Raw genomic sequence first — 14,537 nt, 5'->3', positions numbered from 1 at the left:
GGAGGTTAAAGAATGAGGTAGGTAGCCGTGTTGGTCTGACGCAGTCAAAATAAATAAAATAAAAACCAATAATTGTCCAGTAGCACCTTAGAGACCAACTAAGTTTGTTGTGGGTATAAGCTTTTGTGTGCATGTCTCTGAAGAAGTGTGCATGCAAGGGACGCGGGTGGCGATGTGGTCTAAACCACTGAGCCTAGGACTTGCCGATCAGAAGGTCGGCGGTTCGAATCCCCGCGACGGGGTGAGCTCCCGTTTCTCGGTCCCTGCTCCTGCCAACCTAGCAGTTCTAAAGCGCATCAAAGTGCAAGTAGATAAATAGGTACCGCTCTGGCGGGAAGGTAAACAGTGTTTCCGTGCGCTGCTCTGGTTTCCCAGAAGCAGCTTAGTCATGCTGGCCACATGACCCGGAAAGCTGTCTGTGGACAAACGCCGGCTCCCTCGGACTATAGAGCGAGATGAGCGTGCAACCCCAGAGTCGTCCACGACTGGACTTAACGGTCAGGGGTAACTTTAGCTTTAGGGTGCCACTGGACAATTTTTATTTATTTATTAGGAGGTTAAAGTAACCCTTTACCAGCCCCAGGAGGAAAGCTCTGGGCTAGAGTGTCAGACTAGGACCCGGGAGATCCGGGTTCAAATCCCCCCACGTGAAGCTCTTGCAGGGGTGACTGTGGGCCAGTCCCTGCCTTCTCTCAACCCTGAGTCTACCTCACAGGGCTCTTGTGAAAATTAAATGAGGTGAGGAGAACCATGGGTTTCGTAGGCAAGGAATGTGTTCTGGAGACTTAGGCCTTGTAGGCCACGATTAAGGAACTAGCTCATGCGATTGGCTAGCGGAGTGGAGATTTTGGATTGGCCAGATCTGAAATAAACACAATCCTGGCCTTCAGCTGGACCACTACAGATTTCAGACCATCACCCCTGTAGTACAGTGGTACCTCGAGTTAAATACGCTTCAGGTTACATACGCTTCAGGTTACAGACTCCGCTAACCCAGAAATAGTGCTTCAGGTTAAGAACTTTGCTTCAGGATGAGAACAGAAATCGTGCTGCGGCGGCGCGGCAGCAGCAGGAGGCCCCATTAGCTAAAGTGGTGCTTCAAGTTAAGAACAGTTTCAGGTTAAGAACGGACCTCCGGAACGAATTAAGTACTTAACCCGAGGTACCACTGTAACTAGATCAGGCTAAAGGGGTTTTATCCAAGCCAGGCTCCTGTTCTCATGGTAGCCAAATATCCCAAAGAACCAGATACGAATTCAGATAGACTGCCTCTGGAGCTGGGAGCCCACCTTATTCTCCCAGTAGCCAACCAGGTGCCAAGACCTGAGCGCTTATCTCGGAGATAAGGCGTTCCAGGTGCGAAAGAGGTTCTTCCGCCACCGATGACCCAAACTAGCCTCTGTTGGGACAAGCCTCAAACTGGGGAGGGGGGGAGTGATTTATACATGACCCCGACCACACTGCTTGCCTCTCCTCCTTTTGAAACCCCAAGGCAGAACCACAGAATTATAACGTTGGAAGGGACCCACAAGGGTCATCTATCCCAACCCACTGCGGCACTGTAATTCCCCCCCCCCCCCAAAAGGGGAAACAAACCACTGTGAGAAGCCATGCCCCTTGCAAATTCCAAAGCCGGAACTTTAATTTTCTCAAATTACAAAAAGCCGGGCCAGAATGAACTGTTGAGAAACCCAAGTGATTCCCCAGAAAAAAAACATCGGTTATCGGCAGAAAAACGGAAGCTCCAAAATGCACACATGATAATCTCATTTTTTTCCATGAAAGCAAGCCAGAATGACACTCCGAGGAATCGTGCAGTGTCCATTGCAGGGAGGGAATCGTAGAAGATGATGGCACCTAACCCCAAACCCCTGCGATTGCGGGAATTGCAGCTATGAACCGGAAAACAGGTGTTTCTCATTTATTCGCTCCAGAAACATGCTCAGATCCGGCCTTTGGCAGCGGAACGCTTCATGCCCGGGGCGTCCCCCCGATCTTCCCGGCCATCTGGGGGTCGTGCTTGGACCCCCCCAGGCACTCGGGGCTCTGGATGATTTTGGGGTTCTTCTCCCACTGCTGGGGGGTCTTGGCCTGGATGGAGAGGGCGTGGACGGGCCCGGCCAGCTCCTCCTGCAGAATGTCGTTGACCAGGCGGTGGCGGTGGATGAGCGAGAGGCCCTCAAAGCGCCGGCTGGCGACCACCACGCGGAAGTGCGTCTCGGAGCCCCGTGGCACGGCGTGCATGTGGCTGTCGTTGATGATCTCCAGGTGCACGGGCTCCAACGCCTGCTTCAGCTTGGCCCGGATAGAGGCCTCCACGGGGGTGTTCTCCATGGGCGAGCCGCCCAGCGCCGAGTAGCCAGCGGAGAAGATCGGCCGGCGGAGAGCTCGGCGGAGGGCCAGCAGACCCGAGGGCAGCATCGAGAGAGGCCTGCAAGAGACAAGGAGGTTCACTCATTTCAGATACGTGTTTGCGGTCTTTAAAAAAAGGCACGGCACCAAAGGAAAACAGGCCGGGGATTAAGTTCACTGCATGTACTGTGTTAAAGGAAAATATAATGAAAATGATGTACAGATGGTACTTAGTAAAGGTAAAGGGACCCCTGACTGTTAGGTCCAGTCGTGGACGACTCTGGGGTTGCGGCGCTCATCTCGCTTTACTGGCCGGGGGAGCTGGCGTACAGCTTCCGGGTCATGTGGCCAGCAGGACTAAGCCGCTTCTGGCGAACCAGAGCAGCGCACGGAAACACCGTTTGCCTTCCCGCCGGAGGGGTACCTATTTATCTACTTGTTCTTTGACGTGATTTCGAACTGCTAGGTTGGCAGGAGCAGGGACCGAGCAATGGGAGCTCACCCCGTCGCAGGGATTCGAACCGCCAACCTTCTGATTGGCAAGTCCTAGGTTCTGTAGTTTAACCCACAGCGCCACCCGCGTGCCTAGATGGTACTTGACTCCTGTTAAATTAGCAAAAATATATCATAACTGTGATAATTTATGTTGGAAATGTAAAGAAAAGGAAGGAACTTTTTATCACATGTACTGGACTTGCCCCAAGGTGAAAGACTTCTGGGAAAAGATTTATAATGAATTGGAAAAAAAAGTTGAAATATACATTTATCAAGAAACCAGAGGCCTTTCTTATTGGAATTACAGGTTTGGAATCGCCCAAGAAAGATGTTAATTCTTTTTGTATGCCACAACTGCTGCTCGAATTTTATTAGCTAAAAAGTGGAAAATGCAAGAATTACCAACGGTGGAAGAATGGCAGATGAAGATGATGGACTTTTCGAAGCTAGCCGACCTGACCGGAAGAGTCTGCGACCAGAAGGAGGAGGAGTATCAGGAAGAATGGACAAAATTTAATGAGTATTTAGTTAAATATGTTAAGTTAAATTAATGGGAAACAGCTTGCAGATATTTAATTGGCTTAGGATTTTATATAAGCTAAGTGACGAACTAATATGTTTAATTACCAATTGAAAAAATTTAAGGATGTTAATGTTCAAGTTAATTTATTAGAACTATGATTTGGAAAACCGTTAAAAGGATATACATTGAAATTCAACCAAGGGGAAGCGAGGAAGTCACTTAGCAATGTCAATAAGTGTAATTTCTAATAAGGTTATGGTTTTTGTTTGTTTGTTTGTTTATAATTTTGTGAAAATCAATAAACATTTTTTGGAAAAAAACAGGAAAATGGGCGGGGAGGGAAGAGGAAGGGGAAAGGAGGAAATTTTTCTTAGTTATAGGGTTCTTGCGACATCCGGTCAGAAGGGAAATTGTTTTCTTTGCAGCTGCAACGCAGAAGGTAGCTTGTTTTGGTTCATGTTTTCAGTCTTAAAAAGGGCACAGCAGAAAAGGAAAACGGGTGGGGAGGGAAGAGGGAGAAAGATGCGAGAGCTCTGGCACTGTTTCTTAAGTTACGGGGTTCTTGTGATGACTGGCTGAGAGGGAAAGATCTCTTTCCCTCTTCTATCGTTGAATCATTTTTTAATTTTTATCCGCAACTTTGCTTGTTTATTTTAGCTGGCTTACCACAGCTGTTACAAATGTCCACGGCAGCAGGACAGTCCTTGGGTTCATGTTTGCAATATTTAAAAAGATGCATCCCAAAAGGAAAATAGAGGGGTAGGGAAGAGTGGAGAAAGGGGAAATTCTGGAGCTATTTTCTAGTTAAGGGGTTCTTGCAATGACTGTCCGGGAGGGGGAAAAATCTCTTTCCCTCTTCTATGGTTGATTTATTGTTTTATGTCTTCTGACCTTTTCCTTAAGAAGACTGATGTGGGGGCTAGGTTTGTTTTGTTTTGAAACCCCCGTAAAAATCCTGCGAATCAGGTTAAGGATGAGAGATAAATGAAATGACTGAGATTGCGCGGCAAACTTTGTTTGCTCAGCATCCAGAAGATCAAATGTTTGTCAGGGAAATATGCTTAAGAGATGACGAATGATCCAAACTCTGGATAAGGTGAACTATTAAATCGGGGTGGAAGGGGAACTATCGATACACCCCCTTGAGCTCTTTGGGTATGCAATAAATAAATAAATACAGATGCAACAAATAAACAACATATGTGGTTTGTGAAACAGCAAAATGAGGGCCCTCTATTTTTAAGTCCTGGAACCCATCTCTTGGGCAAAAGGCCCAGAACTGGATGAGCCGCTGCTCCCCTGAGCATGTGCAAAGTGCCTCTCCACACATCCCAGAACAAGTAACCAAGCTAAGTTTCCAGGGCAGTCTGCCTCCGAAATTAAAACTCCGGGGTTGCATCCGGACCTGGGGGTTTGAGAAAGGACGAGGGGGGCGATGATGGATGGCTCTAGCAGGCCAGATGCGAAAACAGAGGGGAGGGGGCTTTATGGAGAGGCGGGCGGTCATTACCGGTGGGAGGTGGCCTGCAGGCATGCAAGCTTTTTTGCAAATAAAGGGGAAGGCGGCGGGGTTGGAATGATTAGTATTAGTGAGCATGAAAACAAATGATTTGTATGGAATTTTGCCCATGCATTGCAAAAACAACGGGGGTGTTGCTAGTTGAGCGCATTGCAAAACGGCGCGCGAGGTAGCTCCAGTTTACACGCAGTGCATGGAAAATACAGCCTGTCACTCCCCCCCCACCCCGCCCCCAGCATCCCTGCAACGCCGGGGTCCAAACCCCCAAAGCTCCCCCCCACCCCACCCTCCAAAAACAGTCGCCTCCCCCCCCACCTGTCCTTCAAGGTAGAGTCTCCAAACTGCGCTTCCTGCACCGCTGACCTTCTCTCTCCTCGGCTGGGATTCTAGGAAGCGTCAACAGCACTACAGTTCCCAGCATGCCTCGGGGCCCTCGCCCCTCCCCTCTCGCTTGCTTCCTCGGTGCATTCTGGGAATTGTAGTTCTTTTTTTTTGCTCCCGTGGGCAAAAGCGGGTCTTTTAATGCGAAATGGGAAAGGGATCCGAGTTTTTTTTGCTCTGCAAAATGTGGGACCTCTGAATGCGCAGAGAAGTGGCGGCTGCGTGTTACCTGTAACACATCCTTACGCCCTATAATGCAACAGGAATTGACTTGCACGCTTTATTAGCAAAAAAACAACAGCCACAACTCTGTCCGGATCTTCATTTTTGGGAATATGGCAACCCTAGCTTTAAGCTTTTCTTAAATCCGGCACCCCCAAACTCATCCCTCCAGATGTTTTGGGGACTACAATTCCCATCATTCCTGAACACTGGTCCTGTTAGCTAGGCATGATGGGAGTTGTAGTCCCAAAAACATCTGGAGGGTCGAGTTTGGGGATGCCTGTCTTTGCACACACACCCCTCGAAAGAACCCCGAGAACTGTAATTTAAGGGCGCTGGGAATTGTAGCTCGGCCCGGCCCCGCTAAACTACATTTCCCAGGATTCTGTGAAGGGAGAAGCCACGTGCTTTTTAAGCGTACGGTGTTTTGGAATCAGGCTGCAGTTTGCTGCTTGACCACGGGGTGGCGCAAACTTCGCTCCTAAGAGCCTTTCTGCCAGGATATACTGTACAAATAGAGACCTTTCGGAGTTCTGTGTTTTAGAGACGATGGAAGAATATCCGAAGCACCCAGGACTTAATCCAGGTAGTTAAGATGCAGCTTATAGCAAACGCATCCTCGCTTGCGCCATGGCTTGTAAGCACCTTGGGGCAGTGACCTCTCTGCTGACGGTTTCCGTCAAACATGTTGGGAGTTAGATTGGCAGAAAGTGAGAATCAACTGGTTGCAAATCACTAAGCCAATTGAATGCCCTCATCCATAAACGTCTTGTCTCGTCCCAGATTTTTTGGGACCCACACTGCTGTCCCGCAGGGTAGGACCCGAACCAATGGATTCAAAATTGTTGCAACAAAGGAGATTTCGACTAAACCGCATATCACTTTCTGGTGGTGAGAGTGAAAAGGATTGTGGACTCTGCTTGGAGGTTTTTAAGGCGGCCATCTGCCAGCGATCCTTTAGCCGCGATTCCTGCGTGGCAGAGGGTTGGACTAGATGACTCGTGGGTGTCCTTCCAACATTACAATTCTAAGCAGTCTCTGTGTGATAAAGAGACATCTAAAACTGGGCAGCGACAATTCCTACCAAACCTCTAGTGGCAGGGAGTTCCGCAGGGCGCAGGACCTGCCACGCTAAAGGGTCTTTCCTGTGCAAAGGCTGACCCAAACCTCAGGGGCATGGCAGGGAACCAACAGAAAGTTCATTTGAGAGCGAGCGACTGAGGGGGAGCAGAATAACTCCCCAGCTTCCTAAAGCTGCTTCGCCTGGGTCCAATCTGTTAAGGCCTTTGGGAAGCGACAAAGGAGTGCAGCTCTGGGGTTGCACACCTGGGAGATGGGGAAGGGGGGGGAATTAAGCGGCCACACCTGGACAAAGCCACTCCCCGCTGCCCCCTCTGCCATCAAAGGGGTAGGGTGCCCTCTGGCTAACACCTGCCAGGTTATGGATGGAGCGTGAAGTCAAGCCTTTAAGGAATGCACCCTGGGGTGCCCCCTGTACCTAAGCCGCTAATCACCTGTAATTATGTGTTGTGTTCAAAAATCCAGGGGGGAATGACCTTCCCTGCTGGGGCTTAGCTGCTGTGGGAGGTGGGCCGAGCCTTCAGTGGAAGTTGGAGAGGTTGCAGATTAGGGGCAAAATCAGGAGGCGATTTTGCCCCTCTGACACCTTTGTTGCCACAGCAGGGATGGCACCACAAAACACCTTCTCGCCAGGCGTTACATACTCTCCCCCCCCCAAATTTTTTATTGATTTTCCAAATTTTATAACAAACATCAAAAAAAAAAAACAAACATAGATCCTAACTGTAATAATTCCACTTTTGTTAACATTTTTTGTTGACTTCCTCAAATCCCCCTGGCTGAGTTTCTATGTATCTCATTGTAACAGATTCCTAAAACTAATTTCTCATAAAATTCACTTCATCAATTAACATCTTTCTTTCTTTTCATTTTAACTTTAGATCTATTATTCTATAACATCACATATTTAAATCTTAAGCCAATCTGGTACTTGCAGGTGTTTCTATTTAAATTATCTTAACATATTTAGCTAGATAGTCTTTAAATTTCATCCGTTCCTCCTGGTACTCCTCCTCCTTCTGGTCACGGACTCTTCCGGGTAACTTTCTTGGAACTGCCCAAGAAAGATGTTAGATTGTTTTTGTATACCACAACTGCAGCTAGAATTTTGTTGCCCAGAAATTGGAAATTACAAGAAGTACCAACAGTGGAGGAATGGCAGATGAAGATGATGGATTTTTGGGAGGCGTTCCACACTCTTAACATGCTCTACTATGCTGTGGCTGGGAGGGTTGAATGTTTGGATCAGGGCTGGGGAACATCTGCGGGTGAGAGTTCTTTGCTGGGCCTGCTGGGAATTGAGAGTCCAGAAACATTTGCAGGGCCCCACAGATGTTGCCCCCCACCCCAGATTTTAGGGGTCTTCGAAGGCATTCTCTTGCCATTGAGTTAGGAACTTGGGGGAACTTCAAACAGGCCATAGTTTTAAGAGGCAGTGTGGGACCAGGGAGATCAGGGTTCAAATCCCTGCCATAATGCTCTAGGGCAGGAGTCAGCAAACTTTTTCAGCAGGGGCCCGGTCCACGGTCCCTCAGACCCTGTGGGGGCCGGACTATATTTTGGAAAAAAAGATGAATGTATTCCTATGCCCCAGAGATGCATTTTAAGTAAAAGCACACATTCTACTCATGTAAAAACACGCTGATTCCCGGACCGTCTGCAGGCCGGATTTAAAAGGCGATTGGGCCAGATCCGGCTCCTGGGCCTTAGTTTGCCAACCCATGCTCTAGGGAAATTGAGGGGGCCCCGTCGCACAGCCTCTTAGACTAGCCTACCTCTCAGGGGTGTAGTGAGGTTACAATGGGATGGGACTGGGCCACGTACGTACGCCACCTTGAGGTCCTTCGAAGATGAACGTGGTATCTAAATGTCATAAATAATATCTCTCATGGACTGCCTCTTGAAAAGATTGAGCCAAGTATTCTCAGAATGGGGACGCAGGTGGCACTGTGGGTTAAACCACAGAGCCTAGGACTTGCCGATCAGAAGGTCGGCAGTTCGAATCCCCGCGACGGGGTGAGCTCCTGTTGCTCGGTCCCAGCTCCTGCCCACCTAGCAGTTCGAAAGCACGCCAAAGTGCAAGTAAATAGGTACTGCTCCAGCGGGAAGGTAAATGGCGTTTCCGTGCGCTACTCTAGTTCGCCAGAAGCGGCTTAATCCTGCTGGCCACATGACCCGGAAGCTGTACGCCGGCTCCCTCGGCCAGTAAAGCGAGATGAGTGCCGCAACCCCAGAGTCGGTTACGACTGGACCTAATGGTCAGGGGTCCCTTTACCTTTATTCTCAGAATATAGGCATAGAAGCATCCTTCAACAAGGATGCTTTGAAAGCTGGAGTTTTCTGCTGAAGCTGAGCTATCCCACAACACCCATTTCGCTCTCAGGATGGGGGCTCCTTCCCAAAATCCCCTTCTTTCTCCCCTCCATGAAAAGTAGAGAGTACCTTGTGGTATTCTGGAGTAAAACTGGGATGATTCCTGTGGACTGGAACTTGGAATATTTCAGGATCTCCCACGGCAACCCTGTAAGTCCTCCCTATTGTGTCCCCCCCCCCCCGGGAATTGCTACTCAGAGGTAGACTGCCCATGAATCTGGGGCTTTGCTTAGCCAACCTATAGTGGCTGCTGATAGACCCATAAACCCCCTTCCACAAATTTGTTTAATTCCCCATCTTAAAGGCCGTTCAAGGCCTGGATTCTGCTGTGTGGCAGGCAGGCATTCACGGGTGAGCCTTTCCCCCCATTCAGCCCCCCTCCAGGGGAAATTTGCCCTGCTGGATTCTTGCCTGCTGCAAAGCTGTTAAAAGCTCACACTTTTATATTTTCAACACCAGTTGCAACTTTACGGGTTAAAAAAACAAAACAATAATTGCATGCAATGCAGGCAGGCAGAAATCCAACAGGGCCTTGTTTCCTCTCTTTCCTCTTGCCCTGATTTTGCAATCCTTTGACCATTCGTTGACCTCGGCTTTGGAGACATCCCACCCAAGATCTGTAGGCAGAGTGGGGTCGCTTTGGGTCAGGCCTCTGCTAACAGGCCAGTTCTTCAAAATTATATCGCCTGCCAGAATGTATCAAAGTGGCAGGAGGGCACCCTTGACCCCGAGAGCCTGGGAGGGGGGTGGGTGGGGGGAGAGAGAAAGAGGGCTTTTTTTAAAAAAAGAAAAAAACCCACAACCTTATTTTTGAATGACATTAGTGTTTGCTCTGCCGCCCGGGGTGAAGATGGGAGGTCACCGAAGGGTTAATACGGTGCGTCCTGGTAAATGTTCATTCAGGACTTAAACAACCTTCAGGAAGGGAAGTGGGTCAAGCTGTTCCCCCTCCTCTCCCATCCCACATTTTATTTTATTTTGGACGGGAGGGAAGTGGGTCGAGGACAGGATCATTGTGGCAAGATGGTGAGTTTCTCAAAGTTGTTGTGGAATTTTTCGGAGGGGGAGGCATAAGAATACAATAGGACCAGCAGGCTGGATCAGGCCAATACTCCATCGAGATCATCATCATCATCATCAAACCTTTTATTGGCATCACATACAAACATCCAAAACAAATCAGTACAGAATTACCACTTCCCCAGTGGCACAAAACATTTGCTAAAAGAATGGAGGCAGAGTAGTCTATCGTCACATCTCTTGGTCTCCAGGGAGATCAGGTGTCGGCAGTGTCTTTCGACGACAAAAAACCAAATAGAGATATTTAGCCACTAACTTGGTGAGCTCCAGATCATTCCCCAGTAATAGAAAATGTATGACCTCCGACTCTGGTTTCCATTTGGGGATACAGAGTTGATCTAGAAACTGCTGATGGAAATCAGCATATTATTGCTGTTGTTTAGTTGTTTAGTCGTGTCCGACTCTTCGTGACCCCCTGGACCAGAGCACGCCAGCCACTCCTGTCTTCCACTGCCTCCTACAGTTTGGTCAAACTCATTCGAGAACACTGTCCCACCATCTCGTCCTCTGTCGTCCCCTTCTCCTTGTGCCCTCCATCTTTCCCAACATCAGGGTCTTTTCCAGGGAGTCTTCTATTCTCATGAGGTGGCCAAAGTCTTGGAGCCTCAGCTTCAGGATCTGTCCTTCCAGTGAGCACTCAGGGCTGATTTCCTTCAGAATGGATCAGTTTGATTTTCTTGCAGTCCATGGGACTCTCAAGAGTCTCCTCCAGCACCAGAATTCAAAAGCATCAATTCTTCAGTGATCAGCCTTCTTTATGGTCCAGCTCTCACTTCCATATAGATCAGCATATGGTTTACAATTAAGAGCCATATGTTGTAAGGGTTTCCACCAGGTGGTCTTCACATGGGCAAGTTATTTCTCCTTCCACCCTGCCTGAGAACCTTCCCCAAAGAAGGTTTGATGGATTTGAATTAAACCTGGCCAGCGAAAATGCCCTTCTTTCTTGAGGGTTAAGCAGAAATTCAAGGTAATTATGGTTAGTTTCACAAGGGACGCGGGTGGCACTGTGGGTTAAACCACAGAGCCTAGGACTTGCCGATCAGAAGGTCGGCGGTTTGAATCCCCATGACGGGGTGAGCTCCCATTGCTCGGTCCCTGCTCCTGCCAACCTAGCAGTTCGAAAGCACGTCAAAGTACAAGTAGATAAATAGGTACCGCTCCGGCGGGAAGGTAAACGGCGTTTCTGTGCACTGCTCTGGTTCGCCAGAAGCGGCTTAGTCATGCTGGCCACATGACCCGGAAGCCGTACGGCGGCTCCCTCGGCCAATAAAGCGAGATGAGTGCCGCAACCCCAGAGGTGGCCACAACTAGACCTAATGGTCAGGGGTCCCTTTACCTTTACCTATGGTTAGTTTCATGTGCCCAATAAAGTTGAAAGTAAAGAGGGGAACATGTTTTCTCTGCTGCTGCTGCTAGTTCTTGGCGTTCAATATCCCACAACCTAGTTTTTATTATAGCTTGGCAGATGGTAGGGACATCGATCACAAAAGTTCCACTGACAGCCCGAGTTTCTGTACCTTCTTATTAAACTGTTGTAGCTCTGGGGAAAGAAAGGGGTCTATCAAAACTTTGCTGAAGAGAGTATCTTTATCTGATGTAAGGCAGATATTTGACCAGCACATCTAGTCCAGCATCTCGTTCTCAGGGTGGCCAACCATTATGGGAAACTCTCAAGCAAGATTCTAGCGGAAGACCTATTCTCCCCTCCTGTGGCTTCCAGAGACTGGTGTAGAGAAGTATTCCTGTCTTCGACCAGAGAAGCAGAGATAGCCATCAGGACTAGTAGCCACCAATAGCCCCCTTCACCTCCATGAATTTGTCCAAATCTCATTTAAAGACACCCAATTTGGTGGCCATCCCCACCTCTTGTAGCAGTGAGTTCCACAGTTTAACTATGCACTCACTGCCTGCAGAAGGATTTTTCTGTGCCCTGAATCTTCCAGCATTCGGCTTCATGGGGAAACGATGGGAGCCCCTTCACTTCCCAGAGATCTCAGGATCCTTTCCAACTCTGCACGTCTATAATTCTAGGTTCCAGCTTGTCAACATCCATCTTCAACTGAGACGCCCAGAACTGGACACAATATTCCAGGTGGAGGTCTGACCAAGGCAAGATAAGAGTCGTACTATCCCTTCCCTTGACTGGGACACTAGACTTCTGTTGATGCAGCCTAGAACAGTGTTAGCTTTTTTTTGCTGCTGCGTCACACTGTTGACTGCAAGTGAAAATTAAGAAACGAGCTGTCAGGCTGATTCGGCAACGTCCCTTGCAAGGACTTCCCAGTGATATTTGTTGCAAACTCCATCTTGCACCTTCCGCTTGGTCCGGCCCTCAGCTGGTTCTTCGGCCCCCTTCCCCTCCCTTCCCCCGCTTCTCGCACTCATCCAGCAAAGCCAATTGGATCTGACATGACGCCTGAGCCTCCCGGTTTAATCCTGGGTTATGTTTCCCTCCAGTGACCACGCTGGCAAAGATTAGCTGAGGGGCTCAGGAAAAAAACAACCGAAACACCTCTCCGTTCATCCCGGGGCTCTTTATTAAAGAGGCGTCGTCGTGGGAGAGGAATTCGCCAGTAGGAACAGACGAATTCATCAGTTTCGGGTTATCTCAGCTTCTCCTCTTCCAGTTTGGCTCTCCACATCAGCTTTCAATTCCTTCTCGACAAAATGCTTGCGAAGGTTCGTCGGGGTACTTTAGCGTGAATTTCCTCCTGTTTATTTATTGCATTTACAATCTAGCATAAAGCCACAGGTTTTTATTATTTATATAGTTATATATTCAATAATTTTTATTGGAAATTTTATTTACAGCATAACACAACCCCCCCACCCCCCAACACTGAAAGCCACCCCGATCAGACGCGAACATAACAAGCAACAAGCATAATATACAACAATACAAACAGCCAAATAAAAGACTTCCTTTATCCTGTTTCTGGCATCCTTATTTACTTCTTATAAGCTGTTTCCTTTATGAATAATTATTAAGATTTTTCTAATTATAACTTAAATATCCACAAAGTCTCCTGCAGACATTAATCGAAACAAGTCCAGGTATGAATTTTAGGGCACTGTTTTGTGAAGTATTCTCTGCATTTTCCCCATGCTTTTTGAAATTCTTATCAAGTGTGATCTCTAATTGCCTCTGTTAATCTAGCCAGTTCAAAATTGTGCCAACAAAAATGGAATGGCAAGACAAACTGTTAGAGTATATTTATATAGTTATATATTCAGTGCCTTTTTGGGGGGCACGCAGGGGTACGCATACCCCTAAACATTTTACGGTCTTCAAACAAAAACATCTTGGAGATCCCAGGCCACAGGGAGGTTAGGCTGACCTCAACCAGAGCCAGGGCTTTTTCAGCTGTGGCCCCAATCTGGTGGAACGCTCTGTCCCAAGAGACTAGGGCCCTGCGGGACTTGAAATCTTTCCGCAGGGCCTGCAAGACGGAGCTGTTCCACCAGGCCTTTGGCCAAGGCACAGTCTGACCCCCTCCTTCCGTAATCCTCACAGAACTCTAGCCCAATGGTTGTCATTAATTTGATTCTGAATTGATTTTAGAATGAATTGATTTCAGAATGCTGTGTTACTTTTATTGTTGTTAGCCGCTCTGAGCCCGGCTTCAGCTGGGGAGGGTGGGATATAAATAAACTTTTATTATTATACAGTGGTACCTCGGGCTAAGTACTGTATTTTTCGTTCTATAAGACGCACCAGACCATAAGACGCACCTAGTTTTTGGAGGAGGAAAACAAGAAAAAAAATATTCTGAATCCCAGAAGCCAGAACAGCAAGAGGGATCGCTGCGCAGCGAAAGCAGCAATCCCTCTTGCTGTTCTGGCTTCTGGGATAGCTGTGCAGCCTGCATTCGCTCCATAAGACGCACACACATTTTCCCTTACTTTTTAGGAGGGAAAAAGTGAGTTTTATAGAGCAAAAAATACGGTACTTCATTTGTTCCGGAGGTCTGTTCTTAACCTGAAACTGTTCTTAACCTGAGGTACCACTTTAGCTAATGAAGCCTCCTGCTGCCACCGCACGATTTCTGTTCTCATCCTGAAACAAAGTTCTTAACCCGAGGTACTATTTCTGGGTTAGCGGAGTCTGTAACCTGAAGCGTCTGTAACCTGAGGTACCACTGTATTATTATCTGTGATTTTTTTTACTTTTGTCCATTTTCTGTATTTATTTCCCCTGATTTGAACTATAAAATGGTGATTTTCTTGAGTCAAAACCCCCCTAAACATTTTAAGGAAAAAAGCACTGTAAATATTTATGTGAAGCACTACACACACACACACACACACACACACACACACACACACACAGACGTGTCTCTGGTCTGAAATGAGTTTTAACAGCTGGGACACTGCATCTGGTAAAAGGGGGCCTACCACAGTCCACCTGCGTAGTTCCTGCAGTGGTCAAATGCCCCAAAGAACCTAGGGGTGCAGATAGACTGCTGCTGGAGCTGGAGGTTCCATAAGGACATCGGAAGAGCCAGGCTG

At 48.0% G+C, this 14,537-nt stretch overlaps 1 protein-coding gene across 3 annotated transcripts; it reads right to left on the bottom strand.

Moving 5' to 3' along the window:
• Positions 1–1,613: 1,613 nt before the first annotated feature.
• Positions 1,614–5,325, bottom strand: BOLA1 (bolA family member 1). 3 transcript variants are annotated; one of them, XM_081173920.1, is made up of 2 exons: positions 5,253–5,325; positions 1,614–2,431 (listed from the first exon to the last, which is right to left on the bottom strand). In XM_081173920.1, exon 2 carries the CDS (start codon positions 2,419–2,421, stop codon positions 1,972–1,974), a length of 450 nt encoding a protein of 149 aa, XP_081030046.1. In that variant the 5' UTR covers positions 2,422–2,431; positions 5,253–5,325; the 3' UTR covers positions 1,614–1,971. The 3 variants fall into 3 exon arrangements, with proteins under 3 accessions (XP_081030046.1, XP_081030045.1, XP_081030047.1); XM_081173919.1 differs by having other exon boundaries at positions 5,205–5,313; XM_081173921.1 differs by lacking the exon at positions 5,253–5,325 and adding an exon at positions 3,250–3,332.
• Between the last annotated feature and the right edge of the window lie 9,212 nt (positions 5,326–14,537).

This window comes from Podarcis bocagei (genome assembly GCF_964188305.1).
Source record: "Podarcis bocagei genome assembly, chromosome: 16".
NCBI lineage: Eukaryota > Metazoa > Chordata > Lepidosauria > Squamata > Lacertidae > Podarcis > Podarcis bocagei.
The sequence above is the reverse complement of the archived record's forward strand: the minus strand, read 5'-3'. Positions and strand labels throughout refer to the sequence as shown.

Bases quoted from the DNA above. Each gene is read 5' to 3' on its own strand.
- BOLA1 (XM_081173920.1), bottom strand. From the start codon at position 2,421: ATGCTGCCCTCGGGTCTGCTGGCCCTCCGCCGAGCTCTCCGCCGGCCG.